The sequence below is a fragment of the Myzus persicae genome, unplaced genomic scaffold (genome assembly GCF_001856785.1).
Source record: "Myzus persicae strain clone G006 unplaced genomic scaffold, MPER_G0061.0, whole genome shotgun sequence".
NCBI lineage: Eukaryota > Metazoa > Arthropoda > Insecta > Hemiptera > Aphididae > Myzus > Myzus persicae.
The window spans coordinates 132,526-148,136 of NW_019103612.1; the positions used below are offsets into that span (position 1 = coordinate 132,526).

Here is a 15,611-nt window from a genome sequence, read left to right on the forward strand (position 1 = left end):
TATTGATTTTTCAATGATCTGTGTTCTTTTGTGTCTACGTACACTACAAGTAGCTAAAATTGTGTTTAGATTTTCAAGTTCAGTTTTTTTTTACTGGCGAAAAAGTGGATCTATTTAGTGCTTTTAAGAGGGCCCTTTTAATCATAAGAAAATTTCAACTTTTATTAGTTTATTTCAAAGATTATTAACAATAAAAACATTTTCTGCTCGGTCTGAGAACTTGAAAATTTAATACAAAGGTTCTTATTTGTACTTCATACTGTTAACCATAAATTCTAAAAATTATTTAAATATGATTTTTTAAAGAGATGTTCTAAGTCTGGACAAAATCAGATGTTTAAACAAAGAATAAAGATTTTAGTTATTTATTTTGAAATTTTAAAATAATATTCGTTGATACCTACTTGAAACTTTTAAACGGTAAACTATTGTGCGACTTTAATTTCTTGTTCTAGATAATTTGAATTAAAATGTACCTTATGTTACAATCAGTTAAATCAAAATATGGTAAAATTTTTTTTTTAGTTTAACATTTTAGTATTTTTCTGTGTGAACATACTTTTTTGTACCATATAATATGATGATCACTTACAGTTAATTGTGTGCGATGTAGTTAATAAAGGGGACGGTGAGCTTAATATAAATTATTCGCTCTAATATGAATGGTGTACAATTAAAATTTACCTACTATATGAGGGTAGTAGAATATCAAATTTGCAAATAAATAAATTTTTGAAGCTTACCATCCAAACAGTTGCTAACCCAATTTATTAAAAAAAAAGTAATACTAAATAAAGAAAGAAATAAAACTAATAATATATTAATGAAAAAAGTAGTTAAATTAAATTAAATTTTATATACATAAATAACGTTTTTACGCTCTTCGTGACCCATTAAAACTATATAAATTAGTTAGGCTAAAACTAAAAAAAAAACCTGTTATAAATCTTATAATTTAAAATTGTCTGTCTTACTTTTTTTGGTTACGAAACATAATTTAAAAAATGATATTATTTTGATTGTATAGGAATTTTTAGTTTTCAATTGATTTTTGTTTGTGTAAATAAGGGTTTTTTTCTATTTTCCATAAACTATCGTTCAAAAGTACTAACCATATTTAACCATAAAATGTATAAACAGATAATAATATTATGATGTGACTATTTTAAATCATAAATTATGATCATCGTATGATCCGTTGTCTGCTACGCATCTTTATAAAACAGTAAATAATTTTTGCAAATATATAATAGATTACAATTTGATGATAACCAGCGGCATGAGTTGTAAATATTTAGCGAACGTTCGATATTCTGTTGTATTCACTAAGCTAATACCAATATAATTCAAAATGTTATGATTACGTACGAAAATAAACTGCATCACTCCAATATTTGTGTGTTTGTATTTCTGTTTTATCGGCTATATAGTATTTATATATATTTGAAACGATTTTGGCGATTACACATAATATTATCTAGTCCAAAAGTTATGGTCGAACACTTAAGAGCGACTGGCGCCAACGGTGATTGGCGTTTCTTGTCTGGAATCCGCCTGAAATATAATATTATAATACTCGTATTAATATATATTTTGATGCACTCGTTTAAATAAAGATAATTGATATTTAAACAGTACCACCGAACATTTTCGTCGTAACAGAATATTATACTCGTTGTACATTATAACATACGGTGCGGAGAGGGATGCTGTTGAGTTACTGACTTTGCATTTTGAAGTAACTGAATCGTCACGGAATTGATTGTTTTGGTGGACTGACACGAGCATGCTATAAACGTGTTCATGGTTTATGGCACAGTGGTGGTTATGTAAATAGATCTGGTAAAAAGAATCGTTTCAGGAAACCGTCCTGAACTCCTGAAACCGACAGTGAGGTCGCGTCCGGTGGCACACGTCCGACCTAGGAAAATCGGAAAATCGGAGAATAGTCGCCTGTCAATCGGGTTCTTCTGGTCGATGGCGGAAAACTGCGAAAAACACCATCTTGGGACATTTACGATATTTCAAAAAGCCTTTTATAAATTAGAACGTCTAATCTTTTCGTTGTAGTTTTCGACCAATTACTACTAATTTTGGACACTGCTTTACTGGCTCGCGCATTTACGCCATTAAACTAATTTATTTTTTTTTCAACTTGAAAATGTAGTCGTCCTTATGGCCTCCGTTCACATTCCATTACAGTGGGCGTCTCACACCATGTACCAAGCCATACGTTCAGGCAATTAGGATTACCAGCCCAACTTCAATAACAATAACATTAACCCTTATTCACCTCCTCTCGCGCGCCGCCGTCTCGACAACTCGCGATTTGGCGAATATCGGATTACGCACAGCCACATCCAGTCGACGTTAAATGCATGTGCAGAACCAACTAAGCCTAGGGGTGGTGTAAACTTTGCACCACGAATACTCTTCTCAGGTAAACACTAAAAACAACCGTTCCGATTAAGCTATCGTTTCGAGTCGATTTCGCACTTACGTCCTGCGATACCTCTACCCCTCTATATTATATTATATACACATTCCTCACCTCGTTCGATGGAATAACAGGTTCCACTATGTTTCAATAAACGTACATAATATTATAATTACCTATCCTCGGTATGTTGTTTGCACATAATATCAACTTCAAAAGTCAGGAGCAGACCACAGGCTGTTGTTGTCATGTAAATAACATTATTGTATGCGTATATAGTTCAAAGTTTACACTTCAAATGTATATTGTATTAATGGGGCGTACAATTACGTATTGTTATTAAGATTCATTAATGCCGTGTCGTTATTATAAGCATGATGTTTTGAGGTGCTTTGAAAGTTGTCGAGAAAATTGCACGGTTTTAATTGGTACGCCTAAATTAATAATTATAATATATATATATACAAATTAATGAAGTGTGTACGTATGCGTGTGTTGTTGTACCTATTACAATCTTAAACCCGTAATTCATATTTTAATTAAAATTATTTTTTATGTTTAAGCAAAACCACTAAATCAAAATATCTTATTAAAATATTCTATTATAATATTCAAGTATGTTATATCGCATACTAATATTATTTTTATAATACATAGGTATCTGACATGGTCAAATTAGAATACTATATATTTAATGTCATTTTGGGATTTTTAGTTATAAAATACATACAAATTGATTCATCCCTGTATAATCATTATTTTAAAAACAACCGTTTAATTAGGAATCGAATATAAAATTAATTGTAAGTAATTTATTATTAGATTGTTTGTTATATTTTTAGTAAAAATAATTTTATTGATATAAAATTATACGAAGTATTTAATTTGTTTAACGTGTCATATTGATGAAAAAAGTTTTAGTTATCGCAGGCGCGGAAAATTAAATTTTTTTTTCCAATTTACTTTGGAAAAATATCGTAAATTATGAAAAATGGCTTAGTGAACCACCAGGTAAACACTTAGCCAATATCTCATCATTTTTTTTAAAGGCACGATTAAGGGGAAAAGTTTTTTAAGTAATATAAAAAATTTAAAACGTTTTAGTAAGACGTACTTATAACTACAGGAAATCTAGTTTATAGTACATTAAATGTAATTTTATAAATTTTCATATGATCGAAATCCTATTAGAATCATTTCTGCTTTATTATAGAATCATACGCTTCTTTAATGACTTCAAGTGATAAAAATACAAATATCTACATGATGTTGTTAATGTTGTGGGAATGGAGAGGGTTTATTTGAGAATGATTATAACATTATACAAATAATTATATAAATTTTTCCAGTTAACACATTTAGTAATAAAAAAAGAACATAACTATTTGTTTGTATTATATATTTATATATGTTTCTCTAATTTGGAATTATTGAGAACTGGGATGATCCCTGGTTGGTAATCGGGTCCGATTGTTTCATAGAAGTTCTCGGATACTTTGTGATATTTATTGTTTATTGGATCTACATTCCATCATAATAATATTTTGGTATACCGTCGGTATTATTCCATATTTAATTCATTTTGTAGGTGATTATTTTTAAATGAGGTGTCCAAGCTTAAACTGGGTGTGGCCGATTCTCAGTAGTTTATTATGATTTCTGTTCTTCTATATATTCTATATTGTTACCAGAGAATTGTATTTTGATTTATTTCTAGTGATTTTTTTCAGATATTTTGCCTGGGTAATTTTGTATGTATTTATGTATACTATTTGTATACTATTGTACTTATTGTATTTTAGTTTGGGATTAGGAACATACAATTTTGCTGTACTTTTGCGTGTTAGTCAACTAAATATTTTCTGTGAATTTTGTTATGCTCCGTTGTTTATATACACTCGACATTCTTGTTTTATACTTTTAAATTTTTAACTTAATTATGTTGATTACGATTTTGTTAGGTTAAAGAGAGATTATATTGTTATAATTTATCAATGTATTTAAGAACATTTATAATGGCGATTGATTCAGCATTATGAATTGAAATTTTTTTTAATTGCTCATTTGTTATTGTTTCATTATTGACTTTAACGCTATACTTTATACCTACATCCAATTCAGCGCACGTGGAGCACAAGCTAGGGCCTTCGGGTTAATGGGGCTAACCCCGACATTTTGATATTTTGATTGGCATTTTTTTAAGCTTATAAAAGGGCCCCTAAACTGTGTGTGGCAATAGTTCCTCTGCATAACCAAAGACGACTCTGGAAGCGTTGGTAATAGTTCATTTTAATATGTTGAAAATCTCATTTGTATTTACTGATATTATTTTTGCAGATAATATGGTTTGGTATTAATATTTCAGTGTTACTTATGAATTATAATTTAAAGAAAAAAATGTTTTAAGTTGTCATGATTAACAAATTCGCGGTGCTTACATGAGATTTTGGAAAGATTATGTATTTTGTATGAAGTTAATATCGAGCCATTTAACTCTAAATAGTATCTTTATTCTCTTAGTTGTAAATGTTAGTAGGTACAATATATATGCATTTGATGGGTCTACAAAGGTATTACACGGTGTTTAAAAAGGTCCACTGGTAAGGAAATAATGTTTGTAATTTGTGAGAGCCAAAGCAACCCTATTTTTTTTTGTTTTAAATTAGTGGCGATTTAACCGTTTAAAAATCAAGTACCTGTTTTTAAAAAGTTTATTATTTTTTCAGCGTCACAAAACCGTTTATTACCGAAAACTGTAGTAGATTTTATTATATTGAAAATACATTAAATTCTTATTGTTTCAATAATGTATCTTGATTAGAATTTAGAATCTGTTTAGTTTTTTTTAAGTTCTGTTAACTTACCGTTGTAATAATCAGACAATCGGTACTCATTAGCTGTGTGTATTACGTCATATTATTATATTATTACCCCCTATTGTATTTTAAAAATGTTGTATCATATACATAAAAATACAAACATCAAACTACCTATCACAATATAATTTTTTTTTCATGATTGTTACATCGTTAAACATATTATCTATAGTACAATATAAACATATATGACATTCATACATTGAATTTATTCATATTTTATCGTGTATCATATTTATTAACAAAAATTAGAGAAACAACGCATAAAAATGTACATAAATTACAGCTTTTGGTTAATTCCCTCGAAGAAGGATTTACAATAAGCAGGGATGTACAAAATATACACGTTTGGACTTAAAAGTGAAGTACCTTTTTAATGTATAATTCAGCTACATAACAAAAATTATTTAATTATTTGAACATTTTAAATGGCACTTAGGAAGTCCGTATGTATTTTTATTTAAATTTCATACAGCGGTAGGTATCAAAATATATTCTATTACCATATTGTACCGGAGAAGTTTAATAAGTTTGGTTATTAGTTTGTATTAGGTAATAGTAATTTTATAGGGTGTTTTTTTTTTCAATTAAAACATTAATAAAATTAATTTTCCATTATTTAATGAAAAAGAAAAAAATATGAAACGTAAACAATGATTCGATATTCATAAACAAGGTAATTGTTTATGAATAAAATTGTGATGAATCTAAAACTATTATTATTGTGTTTGAAAATATTTTATATAATATGTACCTAATATAATATCAGTGCTGAATTTATAGTGTTTAAAATGTTTTATTGTTTTATAGTGCCCGACACTGATGCTTGGTGTCCAGGAGAATTTGATGGCTGGACGTGTATTAATCGGACAAAGGCTGGTGAAATAGCAAAATTTCCATGTCCTTATTTTATTTTGGGGTTCGATACAAAACGTATGTACACAGTTCATTATCCATAAAATCAATTAATATACAATATCATATTATATTATAGTTTGTAACAATAATATCTATTTGTTTTGTGCAACTATTTTTACTAAGTTTTGTACACCTAAATTGTTGAATGTTGCACGCAACTCTGCAACAACATATTTTAGTTTTACTGTTTAATATCACAATAAATCGTATTAAACCTTGAAAAATAATCAAAATCAAGTGTAATAACAATGCCCACCACAGTATTATATAAGCTACCACGTGGTGTACACATTCGTTGCAATTAACTATTTAATACTTGCGTGTCCTCTGGATAAGAATTACTTTAACTATTGCATTGACACGGTAAAATGGTCTATTATAGTACTATTATATGCGTGTAGAGATATTATAATAACTGATAGCCCGAGGCCACGAACTGAGTATACTCCGTCACGACAAACATTTTCGTCCGCCGCAGAACAATGGTTTATCGTACAGGATTATATACGTTGGCGTATACGTTTTATGGGCAATTTATTTGACTCGGGAGTTTACCTTTGTCTATCCCGGTTAATCCAAACCAATAAGTTTTCAGATGGGTATTGACGTCACATTTCGTTGTGAACCTGCGTACAGGGTAGGTCGTCGGTTGTTTTTTCTTTTCTTCCTTGTGTTATTTGTTTAAGAAACCTTAAAAAGATCGGAAGAGGTGGGGGGGGGATAATAGACGTGTTCTGATTAATGAGTTATTTCAAGCGATTGATTCGTCGATAGGTACTCTTATTTTCGGCACCTAAGGGCGAAAAGCGAAAAGAAGAAAACTTTTAAGCCCTGTTAGATGACTAATACCGTTTGAATGATTTTATACGTACCATGCTATTTACGGCTACAATACTGGATAGTCATTATTTTTTCGAGTTTTATGAGATAAGTGACGACCCAGCAGGGTGTTAGATTACGAGAGACAAAAGCTATTTTATTATGTCTTATAGAATATTATTTCGTCTTACCTTTGCGAAATTTTTTATTCATATTCGTCCAAATCGAAAACCAAGAAGTGCACAGAATAACAATAGATACGGGGTTTATCGAAAAACGCCACTAACAAGCAAAAAAGTTACTGGTATTTTGTTTTTTTTTTCGTCATACAATACTTTTCAGTATTTTGAGGTTTTATTTTTCTATCACCGGTGTGCCATGAAATATTACTATCCAATTATGTCATGCGTTCTTTTATTTGCTTCGGATAACAGACTATAACTATAAGATATTCGTTTAATGTTGGTTTATAAAACTGTGATGTGCATACGTGAAGTTTGATAAGCTTATTATTGGAGGTGCTGAGTCGTGGGTCCATTTTGTCATACGCTTGATTATGTAAACGAATAAAATAGGTATGCATTACATTAAAAATATACATAGAATTAACTGAGAGACCTAACTAGGCCTTTCCAAGCCCATACTTATCTAGACCTACTATAATGATGATGCGTATCTGAATGACGTTTTTTTTTTATTTCGGTTACTCGTGTCTAAAATAGTAAAACTTCATTACACACACGGTCACAAATAAATACAATAATAATGAATGTTATAATGTCATAGCTGATATCAAGACGCTGATGGCACATGCAATTAAGTGTTCCTTTTATATTAATTATAAGTAATTTATACTGTACAATGTGCTGTGTTCATCATATTTCTATTTGTTGTCAGAAAATTACCTTAGATGCAATTTGGGTTTTCCGCATTTTGATGGAATTCATTTGTTTTACTTGTGAAATTAGTGAATTTTCGTTCATAATTTTTAAGCTATTCTATAATATAATGCCGTTAGAATTTATATAACCATAGTATATTGAAGTATTCATTTTTCGTAGGTTTAATCGGAAATGATTTTAATCCCACTCAAGTCAAGAGTTTCAAAATTGACTATTAGAAATGAAATTTGTTATTAAATGCCATAATAGTTTGATATTATATTTTAAATAAGCTAACATATAATTAATTTAAGTTATTTGAAACCAAGGAATCATTTTACTAGGAAATACTAACTTATTTGAATTGTTTATAACTATTTCTTAAGTTACAAATACTTGGCGATTTAATTATTTTTTAGATGTCTATAAGTCTTTATTTGATTTTTAATTTAAATTAATTCAATAATATAAATTATAAATACGAAACAATTTTTGATTTGATTTTCAATTAAAGAAACAATATTTTGGTTTATTTTTAATTGGTTGTTCTTGTTGTATATAATATAACTTTCAATAACTTGTAACATGAATCATACATGGGTATGTACCTAAAATATAAATATTCGACGTTTTTGATAAAAAAAATTCGTTGAAATGGGCAATCAGAGTACTCATTTAAAAAGCACAAAATCGATATTTCAATTCCGACTCCTGTAGTCAATAATCCCTTAAATCATAACATAGAACCTGCAGGCTGTAATTCATAATCCATAACGAGCGTAACATGTAGGATATAGTTCATTGGGTATTTAAACATTTTTTTCGTAGGAATTCTTTGTAATATTATTTTAATGTGTTGACATAATTATTTAAACGTACCACCTTATTAAGTAATATTAAATATTTTTAGGTATAATATTTATTTCTAGTATTGTATACAAAATACAATACGTAATTAGTATATTTAGTTCATTGTTTATAAATTTAAAATTGTAGGACTAACTACTTTAGTAAATTCGTGTAATATTCAACTCTTAAATATTTATATAACAATGAAAACATTTTAAAAATATTGTGCAGTTTCAGTTAAATACATTTTTTACAAGTATTTTTGTATAGACACCTACTACCTACATTAAAATTAGAATTGTTGTCATAAATATTTGTGTGAATGAGTGTACTAGTATTCAATGTATTTTTTATTTAAATAGTAAATGAAACAGTTCAAAATGTATTATATTATTTGCATTTAAATATACTTTATGAATTATATTCATATCATATTGTTTATGTAGTTTAAACTTTTCTTTGACTGTAAAATACTATAGAATGTTGTTTAGCGATAAGGTAGGTAGTAGATACCTACGTCCAAATAGTTTATTTGAATTTTATCAACAAGTATAAGATAAATACAATGGTATCGAATTTAAATTTGACAGTAAAATATCTCAATAAGCTAGAATGCTAAATGATGGGTAAGAATTAATGGATGAACTATAAACAATTGTGGGTACAAATGAGAGGTGATGGGTGAACCATAAACATTCTACAAACTGAGGATTTAGTGTTGTGACTCGACAAAGTACAAACCACACCAATCATTTGTTAAGTGTGCAGTGAGGGGGAGAGTTATAAAGAGGTTTAAGGTGAAGACAACGTATTTTATGTGAAAACACAAGATCAAACACAATAAATTTGGTCATGATATTAGTGTCGAGCTGACAAATAAAAGTCATAACAATAACTTTTTGATACGTTTCTAGAAAGACGTCGTATCCAAGTGTAGCTGGTTTCGATACAAACGAATGATCGATTCTTAATATTTGTATGACATTTGTATGCTAGTTGATTTAATTGACTTGCTGCTCTTCTGCTTGTATTTAAAATAAATACGTTAGACCTTCTCATTCGGTGCATATGCTTATAATTTTATACCCATCGTCATAGCTATAGTTTTAATTTTACACAATAATTTGTCAAACATATCCTATAGAAATAATAAGTATAATTTTTAATAAAATATTTTGTATTTCTGTGTACATAACGTAAAGTCAAAGTTATTTCGTATTGACTATATTTGCAAGTGCCTAATACATTATATTCGTTTATTTACTGACATCTAAGTACTTAACTGGCCATATTATAAAAACAAAATTACAAACTAAGAATAAGAGATAAATCATTATAATGATGGAAGATATTCGTCCATTAAAATATTACCCAACAAAGGGGGTAATTATGTACATGCTCAAGAATCCAAAATTCATCAAGTTTATTTATTCTCTGTTACATGTATATTTAGGGAGAAAACGGAACTAAAGGTACCCAACAGTAATAATATAATATGCTCTCTTAAGACAAACATGTTTCTCTCCAATTAGAGAAAAACATGAAACCCTTAACCATAAATTAAAAATGCAGCGAGTCATGATAGTACCTTTAGAGAGAAATGAGATTCTAAAAATAATTGTTTAGTACATCAGAGCTTACATCCCTAAAACTGTTCTGTATGTTTATTTTTGCATAATAGTTATTATATAACTTATATAAACCTTTAATAAACAGTTGTACTATGGGGATGACATTTTTAGATAACGTAATACAGGTACATCATATAGTCAATAACCAAAGCCATAATGTAACTTTTTTATTTATATCTATTATTAATCTTAACGATATTATTTATTAACAAATAACAATACACAGCATCATATTTTTTATTATTTTTAAGTTTGTACAAAATAATGGTTATTATTACAGACGGTAGTTGTTCGCAAACCACTGAGGTTGAACTTATAGAAATAAGTAATAACCATCTTTTAATATTAGGTATATCCATTTCAATGTATAAAGGAACAAAGTGTGTTTAATTGTAATTAATATACCTTTAACTACAAGTATAATTTATTTATAATTACATTTATTTTATTATTTTGTACATTGTGTTATATTATGTGATTCACTCTATTTTTCCCGTAACTATTCTGATTTTTGGAAGTTTTAGGTAAAATTTAAAGCTATATTATCAATAATGTACTAGATTTGTTGTGTCATTTGAAGTGTCGTGTCGTGTAATGTATTAATTTAATACTATCAAATTTCTTTTTTTTTAATATGAAAACCACGCACTGTAATTTGTTAAGTATATTATGATTTTTTTTGAAAATGTCGATGTATTTAATCTTAATTTAAACAGGTAGCTTTTGAGTTACTTTGTTACATTTAGCACTTTGAGTATTATAAGAATAAAAATGTGGTCTTATAAGTAGGTTTATTTGAAAGTTCCAAATGCTTTATAAAACGATAACAATTAAAATTCTGATGTTAGTATGCTTAGTGACTAACTTTCATTTCGTTCAGAATTTATTATATTTTGTTACTTTATAAAATACTTCTCACGTACAATTATACTTCTATGTCTACCCGGCTACCTAGTGCCTATTTTTTAGGAGTTAACATTTTATGATTGGAACTTTTTGATGTTCAAACTGGTAAAACTATGTTAATAATTATCATATATAATTGTAAAGGGTTCGTGTTATTAATTACTAATTATTAAATAAAATAAAGTATGATTTGATTATTATTAATTATTATGATTTACGAATAAAATTGCGTATTGTTTTTATACTTTTATTAATTAAGCTATTTTGAGCAATTGTTTGTAACAATAAGTCTTTAGGAAATTGTGAAAATCCGTTGGGTAACTATTTAGGACATGAAATTTGATTATAGGTAGGCACTGCAGAAAATTGAAAAGTTTATGAATTCAAGATTTTTAAGAAAACAATCAACGATATCATATTGAAATCTTTAGTATTTCTCTATTATTGTTTCTTTATTATTATAGTGAATTACTTTAAGCCAAGATTTCTAATTAGGTAAATTATATATACATTATCTTATTATATACAAAATCATTATCAAATAAACCGTACATAATCAAACCCTCAATAACTAAATTATTATTTGTATAATATAAATCCATTTATTTCTATTTACTTAAGTCCTTAAATCGTAATATTTTAATTTACAGTGCATAAATATTTTTTTATTCAAATAATCCTATCAAAGTTATTTCATTGTTTTTTGTTTTATGTTGCTAATCTATTTGTTCTCATGATATTTAAATGATTTTTCGTTGAGTAAATAATAGTTTGTGAACAAACATTTAGTCTATTTTAATTTATAATAATATTCTAACTTTTTTTATTTTAAAAACTTTGACATTCCATGTGAGAAATATTTTTTTAATGGTTTTAGAAATAAAAAAAAAAAAAAATATTTACTAGAGGTAATTTTAGTAATTTGATAATAAAATGTATAGAAATATTGTCATGAAATAATACTGAAAGATTGAACCAGAAAACTTAGAAAATGCTTTTCAAAAAATACATAAAAATACCATATTTTGTATTTTATTGTGATGACGGTGTTATTTTCCATATTACATGTAACAGTATTTTTCACAGTATAATTCTTACTACCCTATATATTCATTCAAACAATAGTATGAGTAACGTATTATTTTTATTTTGTACTTAATGATTCAAATTATACGAGCTAAATATTTTGAGTATAAAATGTATAATGTTGAAAATGACATAACGAAAATACTGTAATAGTTATAATTATGAAAGAGTAAACTATCTATACTTTAGCCTTGATGATGTTTTTTTTAAATATTACATTTTTTAATGTTAAAATAATTATTTTTAAGTTTTTAATTGATCATAATTCATAACTGTCTTAAATGTTAAGGCACGAATAATGATTGATGTAAGACGATGGCCAGGTTACGCTGATATTATCATCTTTTAAATTTTGTAATGAAAAATTTATTGTTACCTCGACAATAATTACAGAAAGGATTTATTTTGCATAACAACAAATCCTAACTTATTTACTTTTATTCATTCCATAAATATATCTTATTAATTTGTATAAATATTAATTATAATTTAACACAACGTGTTGAAAAAATATTTTTTTTGTACATCTTGTTTAATATTCTTATTAATGAAATATTATAATAAACTTTTTCTTCTATTTTTAAATTTAGAAATACCAATAAATATTTGGTTATTATTTTTTTATATTATATATATATTATGCAAAATCAATGGTTTCAGTGTAGGCGCATTAAATAATAAAATTATTATTAGAGGTTGTTAATTATAAAAGTTTTGTTTTAGTCGTAGGGTTTTTACAAGGTACTTTTCCAAATCATGAATTATTCATAAATCATCAATAACATACATAATTTGTAACACGAAAAATAAACTGATTAACATTAGAATATTATATTATAATATTAATATTAATAGTCATTTTTACGTAGTTATAAAATTAAAATCATTTCGTTTTTTATTGATTTAAAGAAAGTTTATAATAGTTATTAGTACAGGACAGTATTGTGTTTGTAAGATACATTTTCGTAATATTGTTTTGGAACGAATTTAAAACATATAATATTCACTAAAAAAATGAATTACGCATTGTGTAATGTTTACGTATTAAAGCGTATCTAGCCATATAATGTGCAGGTGTGCTGAGATTACAAACACATTTCTCAAACACGAGATTTAACTCTCGTAGGATTGTGGTCTGAACTCGACTTGATTTCATTATTGCAGATTAATAAGAAAATGGTTTCGAGTAATTAACAGTAGTAAACTACAACAGTTGTAGTAGGTAGTGTTATAGTGCACCTACAGTTTATACTATTGTATTACTTGAGTCTTTAATATAAACGCCGCAGGTGGTGTCGTTCTCAAACAATCTATTGAAATAGTATATTAATTGGATATTGGTAGCCACATTTCGCCGTAATAGAATTTAGAACGTTATACATTGGGAAGATACTTTTTTTTCTATTTTTATACTTAATGATCATTAAATGGTATAAAGTTTGTACGAAAGTAGAGTTGGTACGAATATGAGTATATTTTATAAATATTTACAACGATAGTTACTCTAACACTAAATAATGGAGGAAATCGAATTCTCGTATTTTTATTCAATGTTTGAAAATGTATATTTTTTGACGACTTAGATTGTATTGGCTGTTTGAAGAATGTTATATAATTATGAATTATAAATTATATGGTATAAATTAATTAAAAGCTGTTTAATATATTTTGTTGTTTATGTTCGTGTATCCTCAAGGTTAATTTGTTATTAATTTACTTCGACGAAAAATAGCTAGGAGGTTATTTGAGTATCTGAAGCGAATATAAATATTTATTGGCTTCGGTAGGAATAAAAGTCAAGGGATTCAAAATTTCCCAAGAGATATCAGGTGCTCTAAAAAGTAAAAAGTCTTAAATAAAACCACTGGATTATGAATACTTTTGAAAAATTACATCAATCGCATATTATTTCAGTACAATTTGACAGATAGAAAATACCATCTGGGAAATACGATCTGAGTTCTTTTACGTTTCAAAATATGAAATTGGTTACATTTTAAGTTATTACCTAGATATTAATTTGTATACATTGCTTATTACATTAAAATACTTTTGTTGTCAGATTTCGTTTTAAAATATATGAACTATATGATGTATTTAATAATACAAATGATACAAAAGAGTTAACAATGTTGGTCTATAATAAAATTTGAATTGCAGTTTTCTTCATTATTGGACAAAAATTAGTTGTTTGCAATATACCTAATCAATTTTCGAAAACAGACAAACTGAAACCGAATTATACGATTGGTGTTTTAATCAACCATTTTACAACATCATTGAAAATATCAAGTTTTATCATATTTTTAATAGTTTTTATTGATTTCGTTACGAGACCATCTTTAATACTTAAGTAATTATTAAATCTAACGTGGTAGGTAGGTACTTGTATTGTATATTTTTATTCATGCAGATTTGCAATCATTAAACCGTCAGACAATTATTTATTTGGTTAGTTTAACAAAAAAAATTATAAAATCAAATATTTATTTAATTTTAGTGTACCATAAAATAAAGTATTCAGTTAATTTTTTTTTTTGTTACGAAATCAACTGTGGGGTGTTATAGAATCAAAACACCCTTCCGTAAACATGATTATATAATAAACATAACCAACCCAAACCTACTGTAACTTAAACTTACAAATTTAACCTTTACAAAGTTTCGCGAAATATTCTGATTTATTTTGTTACCCGCTGTTTATACATAAAAATGTCGTTTTAATTAACAAAATTACACATTTTCACAATAATAGTTATTTATTTCGTTAATATAAATTAAACATAATATAATATTTACAAAGAAAAAAGTTTTAATTATATGTTGTGATAAACAATGTTTTCTCAGCTTTTAAATAAGTTTTATTAATATTTTTTAATTCTATGAAAAAAAAATATATGCAATGCTAGCAACAATTTATTTTGAAATGTAGGTGTGTGCATAATTTAAAACTATATTTATTTTGTAAGCTTCTATAAATTGACTGAACGTTAAATTTATAATTACCTATTGTATTATGCAAAACAAGTATTATTTTATCAAGTTCGTCATATTCAATGTATTTGCTTTTCTAATGGGGAACTAGTTCGGTACAATTAAAATGTAAATGTTTCTATTCGTGTATCCGTTAAACAGATTTCGATTTCTTCAATATTTTTGATTTATGTACATCTTGTACACCATTGTCTTAGCTTTTTATTAAATTGTT

The 15,611-nt window shown here is 26.9% G+C and overlaps 1 protein-coding gene across 1 annotated transcript in view; it reads left to right on the forward strand.

The window, feature by feature from the left end:
• The window catches only part of LOC111034922 (calcitonin gene-related peptide type 1 receptor-like), a 62,586-nt gene that overhangs the window by 22,456 nt on the left and 24,519 nt on the right, over positions 1-15,611 (forward strand). Inside the window, exon 3 of the mRNA XM_022316365.1 lies at positions 6,124-6,246. Within this exon, the coding sequence (XP_022172057.1) occupies positions 6,124-6,246 (123 nt within the window). The remainder of the gene's footprint in view (positions 1-6,123; positions 6,247-15,611) is intronic.